This window comes from Scyliorhinus torazame, chromosome 3, assembly GCF_047496885.1.
Source record: "Scyliorhinus torazame isolate Kashiwa2021f chromosome 3, sScyTor2.1, whole genome shotgun sequence".
In the NCBI taxonomy this organism is placed as follows: domain Eukaryota; kingdom Metazoa; phylum Chordata; class Chondrichthyes; order Carcharhiniformes; family Scyliorhinidae; genus Scyliorhinus; species Scyliorhinus torazame.
In genome coordinates this window covers 141439158-141460721 of record NC_092709.1, presented here as the reverse complement: position 1 = coordinate 141460721, position 21564 = coordinate 141439158, and the positions used below count along the sequence as shown (strand labels likewise).

Sequence of the window (21564 nt, the reverse complement as noted above, 5' to 3'; positions counted from 1 at the left end):
GCTCCTTTCATCTGTGAGAAACCTGCAAGTGTAGCTGCAAGAATTATTTAAGATTTTAGACAGCACCTACAACTTTCTCAGCAAGAGGGGACTGGGCTGGTAAGCATACAGAAAAGTTTCACCATCTGGGAATTTACTTATCCATGCAAAACACTAAGAGCATAATTTCACAGATTGTGGATCCAGTGTTTACTTAACTGCAGTTTTGTGAGAAAGATACTAGAAGAAAAGTTGGAGGAAATATCAGTAAATAGAAAAGGCACCTAAATGAATATAAAACAAATGCTATACAGAAGGTATCCATGAAATATTTCCTGAACTAGAAGGTGTGCACTGAGCGTGGTTTTCTATCATGCTGCTTACTGTAGTGTTTGCACATGGCATTCACAGGTGTTACGATTTCATTTGTGTCTACAGTACCGTACAGTGCAGGATCTGGGTAATCTTAAAGTCACCATTACTGAACAATGAGTAAACATTCTAAAAGAGTAATAACACTTGCCAAAAATATTAAGATAGGCAAAAAAACAGCACTAGCACTAGTGCTACAATGTTGGTCACAGTGTTAATGAATCCACAATTAGGTACATTAGGCAGTCTGAAGAAAAAAATAAGGGCCAGTTAGTGTTTCTGGTAGTTACGGTGCCAGGTGAATTTTTGTAAGTAACAGAGATCCATACTTGGAAGAAATAGGGAAGTTCTTTAACTTGTGGGTCGAGTACCAGCATCAAACAAAAAAAAACCAAGTTAATGGCAACCTGTCCCTCCCCCTCCCCTCCTCCTGTACCAGACAGAGAAGGTTTTTAACAGGGACGACACTGGCCTGTTCTGGAAAAAAACCGCCAGATAGCATTTACATATCCATTGAAGAACCTGGTTTTAAAGCAGCAAAGGACAAGTTAATGCTCATATTATGTGCCAATATGGCTCGTTTTAAGTGCAAACCAATGCTGGTTTATAGGGCCCTCGAGTTCTCAAAGAAATAAAATTCTCATCCACCAGTTTTTTTGCAAAGCTAACAGCAGTGCCTGGGTTCCAGCAGAAGTGCTTAAAGACTGGATGAAATAATTTCCGAATGAGGTCAGGACTTATGGGGAAAAATAACTTGTCCTTCAAGGACATGAACTTGCAGCAGTTTGAGAAGGCAGCTCACCACCACCTTCTCAAGGGCAATTAGGGATGGGCAATAAATGAAAATGAAATGAAAAGAAAATCGCTTATTGTCACAAGTAGGCTTCAAATGAAGTTACTGTGAAAAGCCCCTAGTCGCCACATTCCGGCCTGCCTTGGTCTGCTTTCAAAGCCAGCGATTTAGCCCTGTCCTAAACAGCCCCTAAATAAATGCTGGCCTAGCCAATGACACCCGCATCTCGTGAAAGAATAAAACAAAAAGTCCTACTTATCCTTGACAATGCTCTTGAATATCCATCCTCTCTTGCAAACAGCCATTCAGATGCTAAAATTTTGCTTTTACCCCCAAATACAACCTCATTCAGCCAGTCAAGAGACTGGGGGCCATTTCAATCTTCAAAGCATACCATGTCCAAAGATGTTTCAGCCACATTCTCAACATTATAGAAACAAATCCTTCAACCACTGTCCATGATTGCTGGAAGGAATTCAACATTCATGTAGTGGCGTTGCCCAGGGATTGATAGTGAGACCCTTGCTTTTCCTGATATATATCAATGATCTAGATCTTGGTGTGCAGAGGACAATTTCAAAGTTTGCAAATTATACAAAACTTGGAAGCATTGTAAACTGTGAGGAGGATAGTATAGAACTTCAAAAGGACACAGGCATGGTTGGTGGAGTTGGCAGATTGGTGGCACATGAATCTCAATGAGGAAAGGTGTGAGGGTATGCATTTCGATAGGAAGAACATGGGGAGACAATAGCAAATAAGGTGTATACTTCTTAATGAGGTGCAGGAGCAGAGGGACCTGGGTATATATGTGCATAAATCATTGAAAGTGGCAAGACAGGTGGAGAGAGCAGTTAATAAAACATACAGTATCCTGGGTAAAATTGATCATGGCATAGAGTACAAGGGCAAGGAGTTTATGTTGAAGTTATACAAGACACTAGTTAGACCTCAGCTGGAGTGTTGTGTACAGTTCTGGCTTCCACACTATAGGAAGGAGGTGAACACATTTCAGAGAGTGCAGGAGAGATTTACAAGAATGGTTCCAGGGATGAGAAGTTATGAAGATAGATTGGAAAAGTTGGGACTATACTCGATAGGGAGGAGACTAAGAGGGGATTTTTTGATAGGGGTGTTCAAAATCATGAGGAGAATGGACAGAGTAGATAGGGAGAAACTGTTTCTGCTCTTAAAAGGATCAAGAACAAAAGGGCACAGATTTAAAGTGATTCAGTCGAAGTATTCAAGAGGGCATTCAATTATTATTTCAATGGAAACAATGTGCAGGGGTACGGGGGTAAGGATAGGTGCACGGCACTAACTTAGTGCTCATTTGGAGAAGCAATGCAGACATTTTTTTTAAAATAAACATTTTATTGAGGTATTTTTGGTTTTACAACAACAACAAAATAAACAATGTACATGAATTTATATACATAGTGCAAAAGCCGTCTTCCTCCCTTATCGGTCCCACCTTTATTAACCCCCTACACTAAGCTAAGCTAACCCCCCCCCCCCCCCCCCCCCCCCCCCCCCCCCCCGCCTTCTGCTGACGATTAATTTCCGCAAAGAAGTCAACGAACGGTTGCCACCTTCAGGCGAACCCTAACATTGACACTTTCAAGGCAAACTTGATTTTCTCCAGAGAAAGCTAGCCATGTCAGATAGCCAGGTCTCTGACATCAGGGGCTTTGAATCCCTCCAAGCTAATAATACCCGTCTCGGGGCTACCAATGAAGCAAAGGCCAAAACGTCTGCTTCTTTCTCCTCCTGGATTCCCGGATCTTCCGACACCCTGAAAATCGCCACCTCTGGACTCGGTTCCACCCTTGTTTTCAACACCGTGGACATGACATCTGCAAACTCCTGCCAGAATCCCCAAAGTTTTGGGCATGTCCGAAATATGTGGACATGGTTCGCTGGTCCGCTTGCACACCTATCTTCTACACCAAAGAACCTGCTCATCCAAGCCACTGTCATGTGAGCCCGGTGAACAACCTTAAACTGCATCAGGCTGAGCTTGGCACATGCGTTGATTCCACTCAGTGCATCTGCCCAGAGACCATCCTCTATCTCTCCGCCCAACTCCTCTTCCCACTTGCGCTTCAGCTCCTCAGTCTGCGTCCCCTCTGACCGCATGAGTTAGCTGTAGATGTCGGAGACCTTCCCTTTGGTGGTAGGAGCGGGAAGGTTGAAACCTGCCTACGTAGGAAGTCCCGCACCTAAACTCGTTTCCCATCGTCAATCCAAATTTCTCCTCCATCAGGCTAGGAAGCTCCCCTCTATAAACACATCTCCCATCCTCGCAAACCCTGCTCTCGGCCATCTCCGAAACCCCCCACCCATCCTTCCTGGGGCAAACCGGTGATTATTACAGGTTGGAGACCAGACCGATGCTCCCTCTGCTCCCACATGTCTCCTCCAATGCCCCCAGACTCTCAGGGTCGCCACCACCACGGGGCTGGTGGAGTACCGTGCCGGGGGAACGGCAGAGGCGGCGTTACCAATGCCCCCAAACTGGTGCCCTTGCATGAAGCCGCCTCCATACGCTCCCACGCTGACCACCCCCCACCACCCACTTCCTGATCATGGCTATATTCGCCGCCCAGTATTAATTACTGAAGTTTGGCAGCGCCAGCCTGCCCTCTCTCCGGCTCCGCTCAAGCATCCCCTTTTTTACTCGCGGGGTCTTGCCCGCCCATACAAAGCCAGTGATCACTTTATTGACCCGTTTAAAAAAGGACCGCGGAATAAAGATGGGGAGACACTGAAACACAAACAGGAATCTTGAGAGGACCGTCATCTTCACCATTTGGACCCTCCCAGCTAATGACTACGGGAGCGCGCCCGACCTTCGAAAATCATCCTTCATTTGGTCCACTAGTCGGGCCAGGTTTAGTTTGTGCAGCCGTTCCCATTGTCATGTGCGAGTACCTTTAAGAAATGGGCGTTTATAAGTGGGTGTGTATATAAATATCTGTAGTGAGAGCACCTTTAAGAAATGGGTGTTTATTACGGCAGTGATGTCAGAGAGTGGGTGGAGCTGGGCTGTCTGTCAGCTTTTTACTTTCGCTTTAGGCTTTTTGCTGCAGGGTGGGTTTGGTTTCATTTTAGTTTTGGAGAAGCTGCAATCACAGCAGGACGTGTATGAATCTCTGCAAGCTTATGAGTGTCCATTTACTGATTTCAATGTGGTAACTTCTCAGTAGTGAAGTTAAGCCTGATGTTTTTCTGTAAAAAGGTGTTTTTAAGTCTTATGGGTGTTAAAAGGAAAACTTAAAGGATCACTTTGTGTTGTAGTCTTTGGGGGTTGTATTTGAATTAATGGTTGCTAAGATGTTCACTGCATGTTTTAAAAAGGTTAACTTGAGTTCATAGAATAAACATTGCTTTGCTTTAAAAAATACTTTTCCATTTCTGCTGTACCACACCTGTAGAGTGGGCCGTGTGCTCCACATATCACAATCTAATAAAAGTTGTGCGTCAGGTGAACTCCATGATACACTTTGGGGTTCTCTAAACCCTGGCCCATAACACCATTCCTGCACCACTTGGATGCCTAGGTAGCAAAAGCTTCCCCCTACTACTCTAAACGAAAGTTCCCTGAAGAAATGCAGACATGATGGGCCGAATGGCCTCCTTATGCACCATAACAATTCTGTGATTCTTATATCAATAAGGATGATTAAGGACACATGGCATAAGGTTAAAGAATCAACTATAAATGCCTGCTGGAATAAAGTTTGGCCTGAGGCTGTGACTCAGATTGTTGAGTTAGCAAAACCAAGATGAAGGAGAGGGAATTTAAGATCTGGCCACAGATGAAGGAGAGGCCTTTCTTCAGTCTCATCAAGTGGAACTCTCTACAGAAGAAAGGGTGGAACTGATTAAATCAAATGAATGTAAAGAGAAGGAAGAGGAGTCTAAGAGAAGGCTAAAGTTACAATGAAAATGATGGCCAAATGTCATAAGATCAGCTGAAGAATTGAAACAGACAACTGACTATGATGCAAACATGGAAATAAGCATCGTCTTCTGTACAATGATTGACATTGTTTTGTTCCTTACTGAGAAAATCTGCATCAGCACCTCACCCACTCCCTCCACCTACAAGTAAGCCTTCACCCGCTTCACCTCCAAGTTTATTGCATTCTGCTGGAGAAACTTATAATAAAGGAAAGTGTGACTAATATATATTTATTTCATTAAAACAGCTGGATATCTTGGTAATAGCCGCAAGGGGCCTATGGGGTGGGAATAATTATCTTCCCCATGGTCCTTCCAGAATACGAGCTCCCCCGCTAGGGGCGGGGGATCTTTATTAATCTCTGTATAAAAGGTTGGCCAGTAAGGCACCGACCAGTGAGGAACAGGGTAGGGATCTGCTGGGCTGTGCATATATCATGTTGCAAAGGGCAGCACGGTGGCGCAGCAGTTCGCACTGCTGCCTCACGGCGCCGAGGACTTGGGTTCGGCCCCGGATCACTGTCCGTGTGGTTTGTACATTCTCCCTGTGTATGCGTGGGTCTCATCCCTACAACCCAAAGATGTGCAGAGTAGGTGGATTGGCCACGCTAAACTTCCCCTTAATTGGAAAAAAAAGAATTGGGTGCTCTAAATTTTTTTTTTTTTTTTATAAATCAAGTTGTAAATAAAACTTTGTTTCTTATTTTACTGAGTGTGAACTCCCCAGGTCCTTTTTCAAATCTTTATATTCATTAAATTTTTTCAATTGTCTTTAACCTCGAATTGTATCAATTTTTTAGATGGTTGGAATCTATCTAATTGACTTCCATTATAAAATATGTCTGTTGTTTGCAAAATCACCATTTGCAAGCTTTTCCAAGAACATAGCCACACAAACAGGAGGACTTTAATCCAATCATCACAGTGCTGCTTTCCTTCAGACATTATGTGCTTCAGGAATCTAGGGTCTGTAGGGAAAGGTAGGCAAATGGTAACCTAGTGCACTCTTGCTGAGAATGCCGGCAAAGCTGTGTGCATTGTTTCAAATTCCCGTGACTGGCAACATGTTTGAGGGTGGGAGGGATCAAGAGGCAGAGCTTGGAGAAAAAGAGTTAAAATTGAGAAGCAGGCAAGATTCATAGATACATAGAAGATAGGAGAAGGAGGAGGCCGTTTGGCCCTTCGAGCCTGCTCCACCATTTATCACGATCATGGCTGATCATTCAACACAATAGCCAAATCCTGCTTTCTCCCCATAATCTTTGATCCCATTTTCCCCAAGTGCTGTATCTAGCCGTCTCTTGAATATATTCAATGTGTTAGCATCAACTACTTTCTGTGGTAATGAATTCCACAAGCTCGCCACTCTTTGGGTGAAGAAATGTCTCCTCATCTCGATCTGAAATTGTTTACTCTTAATCCTCAGACTATGACCCCTGGTTGTGGACACACCCGCCATCGGCAACATACATAGATACATAGAACATGCAGTGCAGAAGGAGGCCATTCGGCCCATCGTGTCTGCACCGACCCACTTAAGCCCTCACTTCCACCCTATCCCCATAACCCAATAACCCCACCTGAAGTGGGAAATGGTTCAGAAGGGCACTTGGCACAGAAGATGGCTGCCTGACACACAAGATGGAGACACAGAGAATAAAGCAGACATAACTGATGCCTGGAGTCCAGCGGGGTGCCAGTAGGACAGATGGGAACAGATCCAGCACAAAGGAAGCCAGACAGGGAGATTAAGAAATACATAAATGCGGGACACCACTTGAATAAAGCTGACTTCAGCCAAGGTGTACACAATGATATGTTAATATGAATGTCTTGGGCCATTTCCTAAAACAAAGGGACAATCGATACTACCTTCCTACTGCTGCCTGTAACCTGTTAAACCTCTTTGACTGTGGCCACGTGTAAATGGCAAAATGCTTACAAATAGCGATGTACAATCTATAAAATGTTTAAAGATAACAAGGTGATAATTGTTTTGTATCTGGGCTCATTGTGAACCCAAAGTATAAAATGAATGACTGCCATTCAAACCGGGAGAAAGGCTGGCTACTGTACCGCGGGGTACGTACGCTTTCTCCCGAAGCTTTGTGTAACAATAAAACTGCATTTATCTGATCACAGCAAGTCTGACTCTTGAAGTAGTTGATTTTTCCCACAACACCACCGTATCTTTTTTGGACACTAAGGGCACTTTAGCCAAACCACCCAACCTGCATGTCGTTGGACTGCGGGAGGAAACTGGAGCACCCGGAGAAAACCCACGCAGACACGGGGAGAACGTGTAGACTCCGAATCGAACCTGGGACCCTGGTGCTGTGAAGCCACAGTGCTAGCCACTTGTGCTACCTTGCTGGCAAACATATTTCCTGTCTAGTCCTGTTAGAATTTTACAAGTCTCTATGAGATCCCCCCTCATTCTTCTGAACTCAGCGAGAACAATCCTAACGTAGTCAATCTCTCCTCATCCCTACTGGCTGGGGAATAGAACATTCCTGCAGAACATTCCTGCTGTAATGTAAAGGAGGCGTTAATGAATTCAAAGATCACTGGCCCTTTTCAGGTAATGGGCAAATTCCAGGCAGTTGCTGCTGGTACTTGCTGTAAGGTTTCTACAATTCTGACAGGGACGTTCACAGGGTTATGCTACAAACATTTAAATTTTATGATATAACTTGAGGGCTTTGGATTTTTCTTTTTTAACATTTGCTTTTTGAAGATTAATCCTGATGAATCAATTGTGATACATCTGATTCAGACAATGGTCACAGGTATGTAAATCACACTGCACAATTCCTTCTTGGGTGGGTGGGGGGGTTACAGGGAAGTAAAACACCAGCATGGAATCTTATAGGGGTTTCTAGTGCGATTGACTATAACTACTTAAGCAACATTCCCATATTATCAAACAATGTGTTCTACTTTTTTAAGATGATTTTCATTTCATTTCATTTCTCATTTCATTTTAAAGTGCTTAATTCAAGACAACCACAATTTAACATGACAGCTGCCAAAATGTATCACTTATACAAAAGTTATGAATGAGGAATCCCTTTAAAACAGGAAAATGAGTACAAAATTGTTTACTTGACCTAAATAAATTGTATACCGATCCTGGTTTATAAAATTTTCTTTTAGTTACTCACTGTGTTCATTTTGTTGTTTTTGTGTTTGGCGTTGATATTCTTAATATCTGTCACAATATGCATGTAGAGAGTCTTTCGCAGGAGTTTGTCATGACACCTCAGAAGTTCAAAGAATAATTCCAGCAAACTTGTGGGATTCAGGAGGTTCTTATTTCGCAATAAAATCAAAGCTTTACAAAACATCTAAACAAGATTTGAACCAAAAAATAATCAATACACTGAAACAAAGACTATCGCACAACAGATGACTAAGGAATTTGTTGCTTTTGATCACTTTTTACATTATCATCACCATTCATGGAAGCAGAAAGCTGCCCCGTTTGCAGCGTTCTTCTGGTTGTTAATTAGCAGCCAGGCGTGCCGGGGGTCTAACTGCCCTCTGAGAATGCTACAGGACACTGCTGTTGTTCTCCAATCCAGTTACAGAAAACTAATTGGGGGCGATAATCAACTTCAGCAATAACCCAGCAGTTAGAACTGGTTGCGGATTTAGTTCTGCCTGCCTCACATGGCTCCTGAAGGTGAATCTTTCAATTATGTGAAGAATTGGGACCATAAATTCTAGATCTCATCCCTGGTCATTCTGCAGCTGCAGTAGATCAGACTATTAATTCATTATTTCAGCAAATTATAGTTAACAAGACAGGCTATCTGATCCTATTACTAATAAATTCAACTGTATAGCTTTTACTAAATATTCAAACTTGGAATTTAAAGTATGATTCCAGGATTTGCTAAATTTAATATGAATGTATAATCAATCTTTTACATTAAAATTGTTCCTTAGTAAAATTATTTATATTTTTATTATAATTTGTTGTAAAGATATTTTTTAATTAAATAATAATTAAGTGCTGGACTATTATCCTCAAACTGCACCATCAGGTCAACACCAAAAGCAATATGTGTTTCTAAGATAGCCAGGATTTTAAACAAACTCATTTGTGAATAACTAAAATCCGAAACATCTCAATACACCTAATTAGACAAAATGCATATTGTTCATTGCCTGCATGAACAATAGCTGCCCTCCCAACAATAGTTACAAAACCTGTTACAAATGAACATTTACTTTGATGTCACAGAAAAAGAGGGAACCAATTAGTCACCAGTCAAAAAGAAAAAAAGGCACATGATAAATAATTTATATCAAAATAGTTTACCATTCGCAGGTCTGGGTCCAGAATTGTGTGATGAGAGAAAAGGAGGTCTTTCAATTCCTGGGCAAAGTTAGCCAGCTGCGTTGGGTAACAATGAGCAACCTAAGAAGAAGACGTTCAATCACTTTCACGATTTCACAGGTTGGCAGCAGGACTGCTATAATAGTTGGGGTTCAAAAATCCTTGTTCTGATTTCTATACACAAATTCTTGTTGGATGTACAAACAGGAACATTTGGGGTAAGGATAGGATTTGGTTTTGCTGTATCATTCCCCCTGGCCAAACAGCTGGTCAACACTCATGATCAAGTTTCCTACATGGATATTAGGCAGTTGGACAAGGCATAGGCATCCACTGAATTGTCCCATGCATGGAATCAATGCCTGCAGCTAGCAGAGAAAACGATCGAAGCACAAATAACTCCCTCAAATCATTCTCAGTGATTTCTGTGAGCCAGTAATAGAAATTTAATGCAAATTCTTGAGGAAAAGAAACATTCCCCATTAATGACAAATGCATATAAAGTTTGATTAAAACTGTTAAAGTTAGGGGTGTTGTAGTGTAATAGTTAAAGTTTTATCCTTGTATTACACAGTACAAGGGTTTGATTCAACCTTCACAAGAGAGAATATGCTTACACTGTTCTTAGTCCGACATAAATTTCACTTTAGGCAGTTCTCTGTTAACAATGCAGATAAACTTACTTGTGCCAGAAACATCACCAGTTCAGAAAGCTCTTTACTTGGCTTGTCTGGTTGTAGCTTGAAAATCCTTACAGTGGACTGATAGTGATGAAACTGCTGTGTGAACTGTAGAGAAAGAGAAAAAATTTGAAAAGGCTATGTAAATCATTAATAAACAAGTTAGAAATTACATTCAGTACAAGTGAAGGAGCGTAATACATAGCTGCAATACCAATTCCTCCAACAGGTGGTGCTATGATAGCTATTTTCAATGTTAAGTGTAAAGTAAAGTCACCATAGTCCCAGAGGACCATAGGCTGCTTTCCCCTTTGAGGGGAGAGCTGACTGGTGATTATTTAACCTGAGGGTCACCACACTTGAGGCCAGGGGCAAGGTTGAGAAGGTGGAGGTTTCATGAATAACCTCAGCCACTTTGGGAAATAAACCTGTGCTGTTTTGTTTTATTCGTTCATGGGATGTGGGTGTCGCTGGCTGGGCCAGCATTTGTTACCCATCCCCGAGTGTATATAAGAGTCAACCATATTGCTGTGCGTCTGGAGTCACATGTAGGCCAGACCAGGTAAGGACAACAGATTTCCTTCCCTAAATCGCTTCTATTTCAGCAACTGGAATTTCTAATTCTAAAATAAGGGTTTACATAAAATAAAACAATTCCCAACTACATATTTCACAATTACATGATTCAATTTATCAACTGAATTGTCCATAATCAAATTCCACCAGCTGCTGTGGTGGGATCTGAACCCTTGCTTCCAGAACATTAGCCTGGGCTACTGCATTACTAGTCCAGTGACATTACCACTACGCTACCGAAACCCCGTGACAATAGCAAACAATGAAAACGAGTTACAAGAACGGAGGATGCTGGAAAAACTCATTGGGTCGCTCAGCATCTATCAGGAGAGAAAGAGATAACATTGATTCCTCGACTCTCCGCTGACGAAAGGTCTATGGCTCAAAATTTTGGGTGGGATTTACCGGCTTTTTACGCCGTCAGGAAATTCCGGTCCCACGTCAGTGCACAGGTTTCCCAGTGACAGCACCCATTGACAACGCTGGGACCGTAGATCCCGCTGGTGGACTGCCTCCACCGCTGAAAAACACGCGGTGGGGTGGTTGGTAAATCCCGTCCCTTAATTCTGTTTCTGTTCTGATAGATGCTGGCAGACCTGCTGAGTTTTTCTAGCGTCCTCCGTTCTGGTTTCAGATTCCAGCATCCACATATTTTGCTTATTTTAATGAAAATTATTTATTCATTGCTACTGGGATATAATTTGTTCAGGGAAGGAAATAACATGAAAAATGTCTCTTTTAATAGCTTCATTAAAATTTCTACTTTGAGCCCTAAAAGCATGGGCTTAGATATTTGATATGTTTTTCTGAAGTTGACTTTGAACTGCATTTGGATTTTACAATCTGAACATGTGTGGTATCGCCACAACAACTTGCCTTTAATGTAATAAACCTTTCTAAGGCACTTCACAACAGCCTCAAACAAAATTTGACATTGACCCCATTAAAGAAATATTAGGGCAGGCGACCAAAAACGTGGTCAAGGAGGACGATTTTAAGGACCATCTTAAAGCAGTAGTGTAAGCAAGAGGTTTAGAGAAAGATATCCAGGGCTCAGGACCATAGCAGCGAAAGGCACGGTTGTTAATGGTGAGAGATTGGGGATGCCTCATGAAGGCAGAATTGGAAGAGTGCAGATATTTTAGAGGATTGTGCGGCTGAAGAACGTTACAGAGAAATGGAGTGTGCGGGGATGTGGAAGGATTTGAAAACAAGGATAACATAGAAATTAGGAGCAGGATTAGGCCATTCGGCCCTTCAAACCTGCTCCACCATTCAATATGATCATGGCTGATCCTCTATCTTAAAGCCATATTTCTGCTTTCGCCCCATACCCCGGATGCTATTAAAATATTTGTTTTAAATCCATCTCTTTCTTGAATACATTCAGTGACTTGGCCGCCACAGCTTTCTGCGATAGAGAATTTCACAGATTCACCACCATTTGAGTGAAGAAATGTTTCCTCATCTTAGTCGGAAAGGTCTACCCCGTGTCCTGAGACTGTGTCCTGGTTCTAGGTTCCCAACCAGGCAAAACATCAATATAGGTCAGCAAGCACAAGGATGATAGGGAATGGGATTTGGTGCAAGTCAGGATCTAGTTTTTGAGACTACATCAATGGCAGTCAGCTATACCGATAGAATACTGCTCGTGAGCATCAAGCAGTTTCTATTCAGAAATTGTTCAAAATTATGTGAACAGCAACAGGACAAATTAAAAAATCTTTCCTCAGGTAAAGTTGGTATATAGGAAAAATATTGCAGCTTTTGTTTTGTGTTCTATAAAGTATTATAGTGTGGGGAAGGCAGGAAAATATAAATGTTTTTTTCTTCATTTAATGGTACTTCAATTTCCAAGTTGAATTTTGAAGCCAAAGGATTAGCTCCAGCCATGTTCTGTTGGTAGTTAAAACAGTCATGGCTAATCACATACACCTGTGAGACCGATTCTAATTTATTTAGGCTCCCCCAATAATTTCACCCAATTAATAAAGGTGGTGGCATCAGGAACGGGATTCTCTCAGCCCGGGGCCGGGACGGAAAATCCCCGCAACCGGCACGAATCGCGGCATGCCGCCCCGACGCGACTCTCCAGAGCGGAGAATCGACGCCACTGGCGTGGTCAGAGCGGCGTCGGTCGGGGGCCATTCTACGCCCCCCCCCCCCCCCCCCCCCGGCCGATTCTCGGCCCGGGATGGGCGGAGCGGCCATCACAAAAAAAACGAGTCCCCTCTCGGGCTTGGGCCTCCTTTCTTCCGCGCCGGCCCCTTTAGCCCTACGCCATTTGCCGTGGGGGAGGCACGGAGAAGGGATCCACTGCGCATGCACGCGTTGGCGCCGGTGACACTGCACATGCGCGGACCCTGCGGCACCACTGCGCGTGCGCGGATCCCGCGGCGCCCAGTTGACACCGGGATCAGCAGCTGGAGCAGCGAGGGCCGCTCCAGTCCCATGTTGATCCTGAGGCCGTGTTGACGCCGTCGGGAAGCGCGACGGCGTTTCCGACGGCGTCAACACTTAGCCTCAGGATTACAGAATCACGCCTCAGATTCCTTCGGAATTTCAAAAAAGGAATCAAACATGTATTGGAAGAGAACTAATTTGCAGGATTATGGGGCTAAATTGGGCAGCATTTATCCATTATCTGGCCCAGTTCACGCCTTGCTATCAATCACCGTGTCTATTTCAGACCACAGTGACAGAAAAGGCAAAACTTAGCTCCACACGAACAAAACAGACAAAGCAGTGCAGTGATCACGAAGAAGTCTTCGCTTCCAGCGATAAAAGGGAGTATGTCATCACAAAACTAGATGAGCTAATAAATTGAGCCCGGCGGAGTTCTTTGTGGCCCATGACCTTTGGGCTCGCCTGCTGTGCCGTCAAAATGATGCATGTGTCAGTGCCTAGGTATGACATGAATAGGTTCAGCATCGTCTTCAGTGCCAGTCCTTGGCAGTCGGAAGTTATGATTGTGGCTGGTACTCTCACAAACAAAATGATTTTAGCCCTTCAAAAGGCTTATGATCAGATGCCTGAACCTCACCGTGTAGTCTCCATAGGCAGCTGTGCAAATGGTGGTGATTATCACCAATACTCCTAGGCCGTGGTGAGGGGCTGTGCCAGAAATGTGTCAGTAGTTATTTATGTCCCAGGCTGCCCACCCACTGCAGAAGCACTTCTGGAGCTCGTGGACAATGATGTGATTCTTTAGTGGAAGAATAAACTCTTTATGTCATGATAACATACGTAAAAACGTCCTATAAACTTTCATTTGAAGAAGTTTTTAAAATGCACAACAGGCTGAATGACCCTCTTGTGTGTTGTCAGGTTTTATTCTGTTCAACTGAAGGGAAAAGGCAAAGACACAAACACGCACAAAGAAAAACACAAAGAAAAGGAAAGCAATGTAAGAAGACATTTTCTTTCCTCACCGTAATTAGATTCGATTTAAATGGCCGAGATCCAGATTTACATATTGATGTGAGCAGTTAGACTCACTTAAATATGTTGGCACCCGGAGCTCCCACGGCCCAGGAACGAATGCCCGCTTCTGGCAGACCTTGCCACGGCACCATTTAATGTGAACCAGGCATAATGGGGGGGGGGGGGGTCTCCAAGGGTGTAGACAGGCTCTGGGCAGGGTGGCACCCTGGCACTCCTGCCACCCATGCTTCTTGGCAGTGCCACTGGCATTGCGAAGGTGGCAGGTTGGCAGTGCCAAGGTGCCTAGATGTCAGGGATCGGGCCTGGGGGTGCCCTGCCCTTATGGGGCTCGGTTTTTTCCCCCCTGTTAAATCATGCCCTATGGGCGGCACGGTAGCACAGCATAGCACTGTTGCTTCACAGTGCCAGGGTCCCAGGTTCCATTCCTGGCTTGGGTCATTGTCTGCGTGGGTTTCCTCCAGGTGCTCCAGTTTCCTCCCACAAATCCCGAGAGACATGCCGTTAGGTAATTTGGACATTCTGAATTCCCTTTCAGTGTACCCGAACAGGCGACTATGGGCTTTTCACAGTAACTTCAATGCAGTGTTATTATTATTAGATTTTCAATTCCAGATTATACTTGAATTCAGAACTTGAATTGCCCCCAGAACATTAACCTGGGCTACTGCATTACTAGTCCAGTGACATAACCACTACTGACTCCCCCTGTGATGATAGCAAACAATAATAATTAATTACAAGAACAGAGGATGCTGGAAAAACTCACTGCCAGCATCTACCCAGGAGAGAAAGAGTTAACGCTGAGTCCTCGACTCTTCGCTGACGAAAAGTCTATGACTCAAAATCTTAACTCCGTTTCTCTCCTGATAAGACGCTGGTAGGCCTGCTGAGCTTTTCTAGCGTCAGCAAACAATATATGGAGGTTGAGCAGATAGTTTAAAGTGGAAGGATTATGGGGAGAGATGAGACAGTAAGACGATGAAGGAGTAGGAGATATGATGGGAGTTAATAACTGTCTTTAACTCAAGACTAGTTAAAGTGGCTCCTCTTAAAACATAAATATTGGGATTGGGAAAAAGGCATCTGCAAAGGAAGGGATTTAAAAAAAGATTAATCTTGTTGCAATCAACAGAAGGCACTGGATAAAGAAAGGGAGCCAGTTCATCCCTCCTCAACCAATGCATAACAATTTAGCAGGGGTATCCCAGCTGGATGTTAACAAATTGTGGCACTCGTCTGGGCTTTTAACAAATTTTGGGCTCGTGCTGAAGTAGTTCCCACAGAGGGTAACAAATTGCGGGGTCTCATCCAAATGAATAAATTTGGGGGCCAGTCGTGACAAATGTTAGGTGAATAAATGGAAGAAGAGAGGGTGAACGGGAAGAGTGCTCCTGGGGACCACATTCTCTCCACAACCCTTATCTCAGATGCAACTTGCAATTGTTCGTGGCTCTCTTCCCCACTACATCACATATCCAAAGGGAAAGGAGAAAGAAAGAGTCTGTGACATTAAAGGCAGAAAAACAGAAACTCAGGGCTGGATTCTCCGGCCGCATCCGCCCAGCAACCGGAGAATCCCGCCCGAGATCAATGGATTTCTCCACTACCGTTGTCTCGCCCGTGGCATTCTTGCGGTGGGCAGAGTGAAAGAATCCAGCCCTCAAACGCAGAGACAAAGAAGGGGCTAATCATATTCTCCAATTTACCATGTGCTATATCGGAACAGGAGAAAGATATTTAACTCCTAGAGTCTGTTTTGCTGTTCAATGGGATCATGTCTGACCTGCGACCCAACTCCATATACCTGTCTTTTCCCTATTTTCCTTAATCCCATTGAATAACAAAAGTTTGATCAATCGCAGATTTAAAATTAACAATTGATATTGCATCAATGATCATTTGGAGGAGAGTTCCAAACTTATATCACCCTGTGTGTAGAAGTGTTTCTTAATATCTCCTTGAAAGGTCTGGCTCAAATGTTTAGACTACCCCTAATTCTAGATGTCCCAACAGGGGAAACAGTTTTTGTCTGTCGACCCTATTTGTTCCCCTTCAAATCATGAAAACCTTGATCAAATCACTCTTCAAATACATCCCAGGTTTGTATCATCCCTCATCCTGATTCAACCGTTGGTGACCAAATATTTTTCTGGTAAACCGATATTGCACACCTTCCAAGGTCAAAATATCCTTCCTAAGGGCAGCACGGTGGCGCAGTGGGTTAGCCCTGCTGCCTCACGGTGCCGAGGTCCCAGGTTCGATCCTGGCTCTGGGTCACTGTCCGTGTGGAGTTTGCACATTCTCCCAGTGTTTGCATGGGTTTCGACCCCACAACCCAAAAATGTGCAGGGTAGGTGGATTGGCCACGCTAAATTGACCCTTAATTGGAAAAAATAATTGGGTACTCTAAAATTATTTTTTAAATAAATAAATAAAAATGTAAAAATATCCTTCCTAAGATGTGATGCCCAGACTCCAGATGTGGTCGAAACAGTGTTTTGTACAACTGAATTACAGCATGGAAAATTATATGTCCATTAAAAAAAATCTGAATTGCTTTTAGTCAGTCAGTCCAGTAAAGTTTAGAATTATGGACATCCTCAGTCCCTAAATAGGCGTGACTCTGAGATTCTACGGTTCAGGGTCTATTGAGGGATTAGAGAGTAATGCATTATGCTTCTCTTTAAAACAGGCATAGTTTTTAATAAGGTGTTTGCAAGGAGGCAGATCAATTCATACTTACAGTACATAGATTATTCAAAGACCAAGATTGAGAATTAGAGATATTTGTTGCTGCACCGTTTGCCCCTTAAAAAGACAAGGGCAGCAGACACATGGGAGCAACACCACCTGGAAGTTCGCTGAAGTCATTGAAGTTAAGCATGTAGGTGCAGCAGACGGTAAAGGCGGCAAATGGTATGTTGGCCTTTGTAGCGAGAGGATTCAATTACAGGAACAGGGATGACATGCGCCAATTAAACAGGGCCTTGATGAGGCCACACCTGGAATAGTGTGTGCAGTTTTGATCACCTAATCTGAAGAAGGATTTTCTTGCTATGGAGGGAGCACAGAGAAGATTTACCAGACTGATTCCTGGGATTGCGGGACTGACATTTGAGGAAAGATTGAGTCGATTAGGATTATATTCGCTGGCATTCAGAAGAATGAGGGGAGAATCTCAGAGAAACCTATAAAATTCTAACAGGACCAGACATGGTAGACCTGGACACAAGAAATAGGACAAATCCAACCCAGCCGATTACCGCCCAATCAGTCTACACTCGAGCAAAGTGATGGAAGGAGTCATTAACAGTGCTATCAAGTGGCAATTACTCAGCAATAACTTGCTCCCAGACACTTAATTTGGGTTCTGCCAGGGTCACTCAGCTCCTGACCTTGTTACAGCCTTGGTTCAAACATGGACAAAAGAGCTGAATGCCAGAGGTGAGGTGAGAGTGACTGCCCTTGACATCAAGGCAGCATTTGACTGAGTGTGGCATCAAGGAGCCCTAGCTAAACTGGACTTAAAGGGAATCAGGTGGAAAACTCTCTGCTAGTTGGAGTCGTACCTGGCACAAAGGAAGATGGTTGTGGTGGTAGGAGGTCAATCATCTCAACTCCAGGACATCACTGCAGGAGATCCTCAGTGCAGTGCCCTACGCTCAACCATCTTCAGCAGCTTCATCAGTGACCTCCCTTCCATCATAAGGTCACAAGTGGGGATGTTTGTGGATGACTGCACAATGTTCAGCACCTTCCGTGACTCCTCATATAATGAAGCAGTCCATGTTCAAATGCAGCAAGACCTGGACAATATCCAGGCTTGGGCTGACAAGTGGAAAGTTACGTTCGGGCCATACAAGTGCCAGGCAATGACCATCTCCTGCAAGAGAGAATTTTACCACCACATCTTGACAGGCAATGGCATTACCATCGTTGACCCACCCACAATCAACATCCTGGGGGTTACCATTGATCAGAAACTGAATTGGACTAGCCAAATTAATACAGTGGCTACCAGGGCAGGTCCTACGGCGAGTAACTCACCTCTTAACCCTCCAAATTTTGTCCACCACCTACAAGACGCAAGTCAGGAGTGTAATGGAATACTATCCACTTGTCTGGATGAATGCAGCTTCAACAACACTCAAGAAGCTTGACACCATCCAGGACAAAGCAGTCTGCTTAAATGAAAGTTGCTTATTGTCACAAGTAGGCTTCAAATGAAGTTACTGTGAAAAGCCCCTAGTCGCCACACTGCGGTGCCTGTTCGGGGAGGCTGATACAGGAATTGAACCGTGCTGCTGGCCTGCCTTGGTCTGCTTTAAAAGCCAGCTCTTTAGCCCTGTGCTAAACCAGCCCCATACTGCTCCCCCTTCCACAAACATTCAAACCATCCACCACCGTCGAACAGTGGCAGCCATGTGTACCATCTACAAGATGCACTGCAGTAACTCACCAAGGTTCCTTAGACAACACCTTTCAAACCCACAACCGGGCAGCAGATACCCGGGTAACCATCTCTTAAATGTCACTATCGTACCTGCTTCCACCATTTCCTCTGGGGCTGGTTTAGCCTGGGGCTGTTTAGCACAGGGCTAAATCGCTGGCTTTGAAAGCAGACCAAAGCAGGCCAGCAGCACGGTTCAATTCCCGTAACAGCCTCCCCGAACAGGCACCAGAATGTGGCGACTAGGGGCTTTTCACAGTAACTTCATTAAAGCCTACTTGTGACAATAAGCCATTTCATTTCACTTCACCTGGAGGTTCCCCTCCAAGTCACTCACCACCCTGACTTGGAAATATATCGCCGCTCCATCGCTGTCGCTGGGGCAACATCCTGGAACTCCCTCCCTAATAGCACTGTGGGTGTACCTACACCTCAAGGACTGCAACGGTTCAGGAAGGCAGCTCACCACCACCTTCTGAAGGGCAACTAGGGATGAGCAATAAATACTGGCCTAACCAGCAAAGCCCACATCCTGTAAAATGAAAAACAAAATTGTATGGAAATAAGGCTTAAGTGGTGATTATTGGTTTCTAACCACGATTTCACCAATGGGAGCGGGCCGGTTGCATTGCAAACGATTTGGCATCCAGCGCGGCTCTCATTTTTGGCCTCTTCTGCTACTCACCGGCCTCGTGACACTCTCGCTTGAGCGCAACGAGGCCACTGAATCGTGCCCTATATGTTTGTCTGGACTCCCGGCAGTTTTACTGTATACTGGTTTGGAACGCAAATATCCAAGCAAATAACATAGTCAAACAACTTTATAACAGATTCAGAGGAATGGTGATCATGACCACTTAATGTTATAACATTTTTTTCCCCTCTTTTGATAACATAAAACAATATGCTGTGGAGAACATGGAAGAAACAGGGCAGTGGGCTTCCAAATTACCCAAGCAACTTCATCTCCAATCACACCATTCAGCCCTTTTTAAAATCATCCTGTGGCCCAAGAGGGGGCATGGGCCCATCGGGTTCCAATTGTGACCCACGATTCATTTTGGTGACTGGTGGGTTTCTGCCCCACAACCCAAAAGATGTGCAGGGTAGGTGGGTTGGCCAGGCTAAATTGCCCCTTAATTGGAAAAAATGAATTGGGTACTCTAAATTAAAAAAAAAAAAGAAATTGCCAGTTTTATTTGGGTTAACGTTGATCGAGATACCGTGGGTTTGGAACGAGCAGCCGGGGCGGTAGGGGGGGGGGGGGGGGAGTATAACTTTGTATTGACCTGGTGCTGAGAGGAATTGAGCCACGGTGAAAGCCAGAGTGCAGCCTCCGGAGTCACTCACCTCCTCTGTGTAAGATTGCGGGTCCCTCTTAATGAGGTTCTGCAGCTGCGGCAGGTTACTAGGCAACCTGTTGTTGTTTCTCCCGGACATCGTCCCAGCCGCCGTTTGGGATCCGAGCCTTAAATCCACGTGGGGCCTCGCACCGGAACCGCCGCCGCTCCCAGCCCGGCGTCCCAACCGCCTCCCCTACCGGAACCGCCCAGGCTCAGAAAGCACGGGGCGAAAGCAAAGCCATCTCAAAATCTCCAGCTGAAGGAACCGCGCGCGCGAGTGCTTGGGGTTTCAGTGCTCAGTTGCTGTGATTGCATTTTAACCAGTAAAAGAAAGATATCTTTCAAAGTTGGTGAATTATCACGAACAGATCCAGAAGGGATTTTCTTTTTTAATTCGACCATTGTTATGTTTTTTACTTTGATTACAATTCAACTGGGACCTCTTTTTTTTTTTGTTAATTTTTGTACGGTTGGATTGCACAACACAATATAAAACCTGTGGGGATAAAATGTCAGCAGCATTGGCTACAGGGTTTATGATGTTCGGCTAGTGGAAATTGTGGCTCACCCAAGACTGGATGTTGGGCAAATAGTTTGATATCATAGTGGTGCGGGGCTGGAGAGCGGTGGTAGAGATGGTCTATTACTGGAGATGCTGTGGTTCCAATCAAATAAAAATAATCTTTATTAGTGTCACAAGTAGGTTTACATTAACACTGCAATGAAGTCACTCTCAAAATCCCCTAGTCACCACACTTAGGCGCCTCTTCGGGTACTGATGCACGATCAATTACAATTACAATTACAATCAAAGACGAGGTTGTATCATAACTGAAGGCTTTAATCGATTGTACAGAAAATGAGGGCTGCTGGGATGGCACCGTTTCTTATACCCCGCCGGTCAGGGCGGGGCTACGTACCAAACAGCCAATGGTAAACTCCGAGGTTTAACCAATGGTCTTCAGCCTCTCGGACTGTAATACCTGATAATACCACGTTCACCCCCTGTTAAAAAAAGAGTCCGGCGGGGGGTGGTGGCCAGTGGTAACAATCTCATCTAACATGATATGATCAGATATGGAGGTACCGGATACCTCCTTACAGAGTTGTCGAGAATATTTACATGCAGTGTTTGTTTACATTTAAAGTTACAGTGAAGCAATCAGTTGGTCGGGTGGCCTGGTCGTCCTCCTGGATCGTCTGGGTTTCGATGGTGATTCTGGTGGTGGTCCGGGTGTCTGCGACTCCGGGAGCATGGCTTTGGCCTCCATGGCAGTTTCGTCTCCCCTAGGCGGCGCTAGTAGGGCAAACGGTTGACCCGAGAGGGGGGAGCCTGTAGGGGGCATCGGTGGGTGGGAGGGCCTGGGCAGGAGCGGCGGGAGGACTGACCCTCCTGTGAGATGCTGTGGAGTGGGGAAGGGGGGTAATGGTTCGGGTGCGCGTGGGGTCCCGGCGGGTGCCAGGTCCCGAAGGGAGACTGTATCTTGCCGGCCGTCAGGGAACGCCACGTAGGCGTACTGGGGGTTAGCGTGCAGCAGGTGGACCCTCTCCACCAACGGGTCCGACTTGTGCGCCCGCACATGCTTCCGAAGCAGGATGGGTCCGGGTGTCGCTAG

General features: G+C 44.7%; 1 protein-coding gene across 1 annotated transcript in view; it reads right to left on the bottom strand.

The window, feature by feature from the left end:
• sdad1 (SDA1 domain containing 1) overlaps positions 1–20139 on the bottom strand; it is a 113081-nt gene extending 92942 nt beyond the window's left edge. Inside the window, exons 1-4 of the mRNA XM_072496304.1 lie at positions 19956–20139; positions 10139–10243; positions 9438–9536; positions 8275–8457 (exon numbers count right to left, since the gene is read on the bottom strand). Of these exons, the coding sequence (XP_072352405.1) occupies positions 8275–8457; positions 9438–9536; positions 10139–10243; positions 19956–20045 (477 nt within the window). The 5' untranslated portion in view covers positions 20046–20139. The remainder of the gene's footprint in view (positions 1–8274; positions 8458–9437; positions 9537–10138; positions 10244–19955) is intronic.
• Between the last annotated feature and the right edge of the window lie 1425 nt (positions 20140–21564).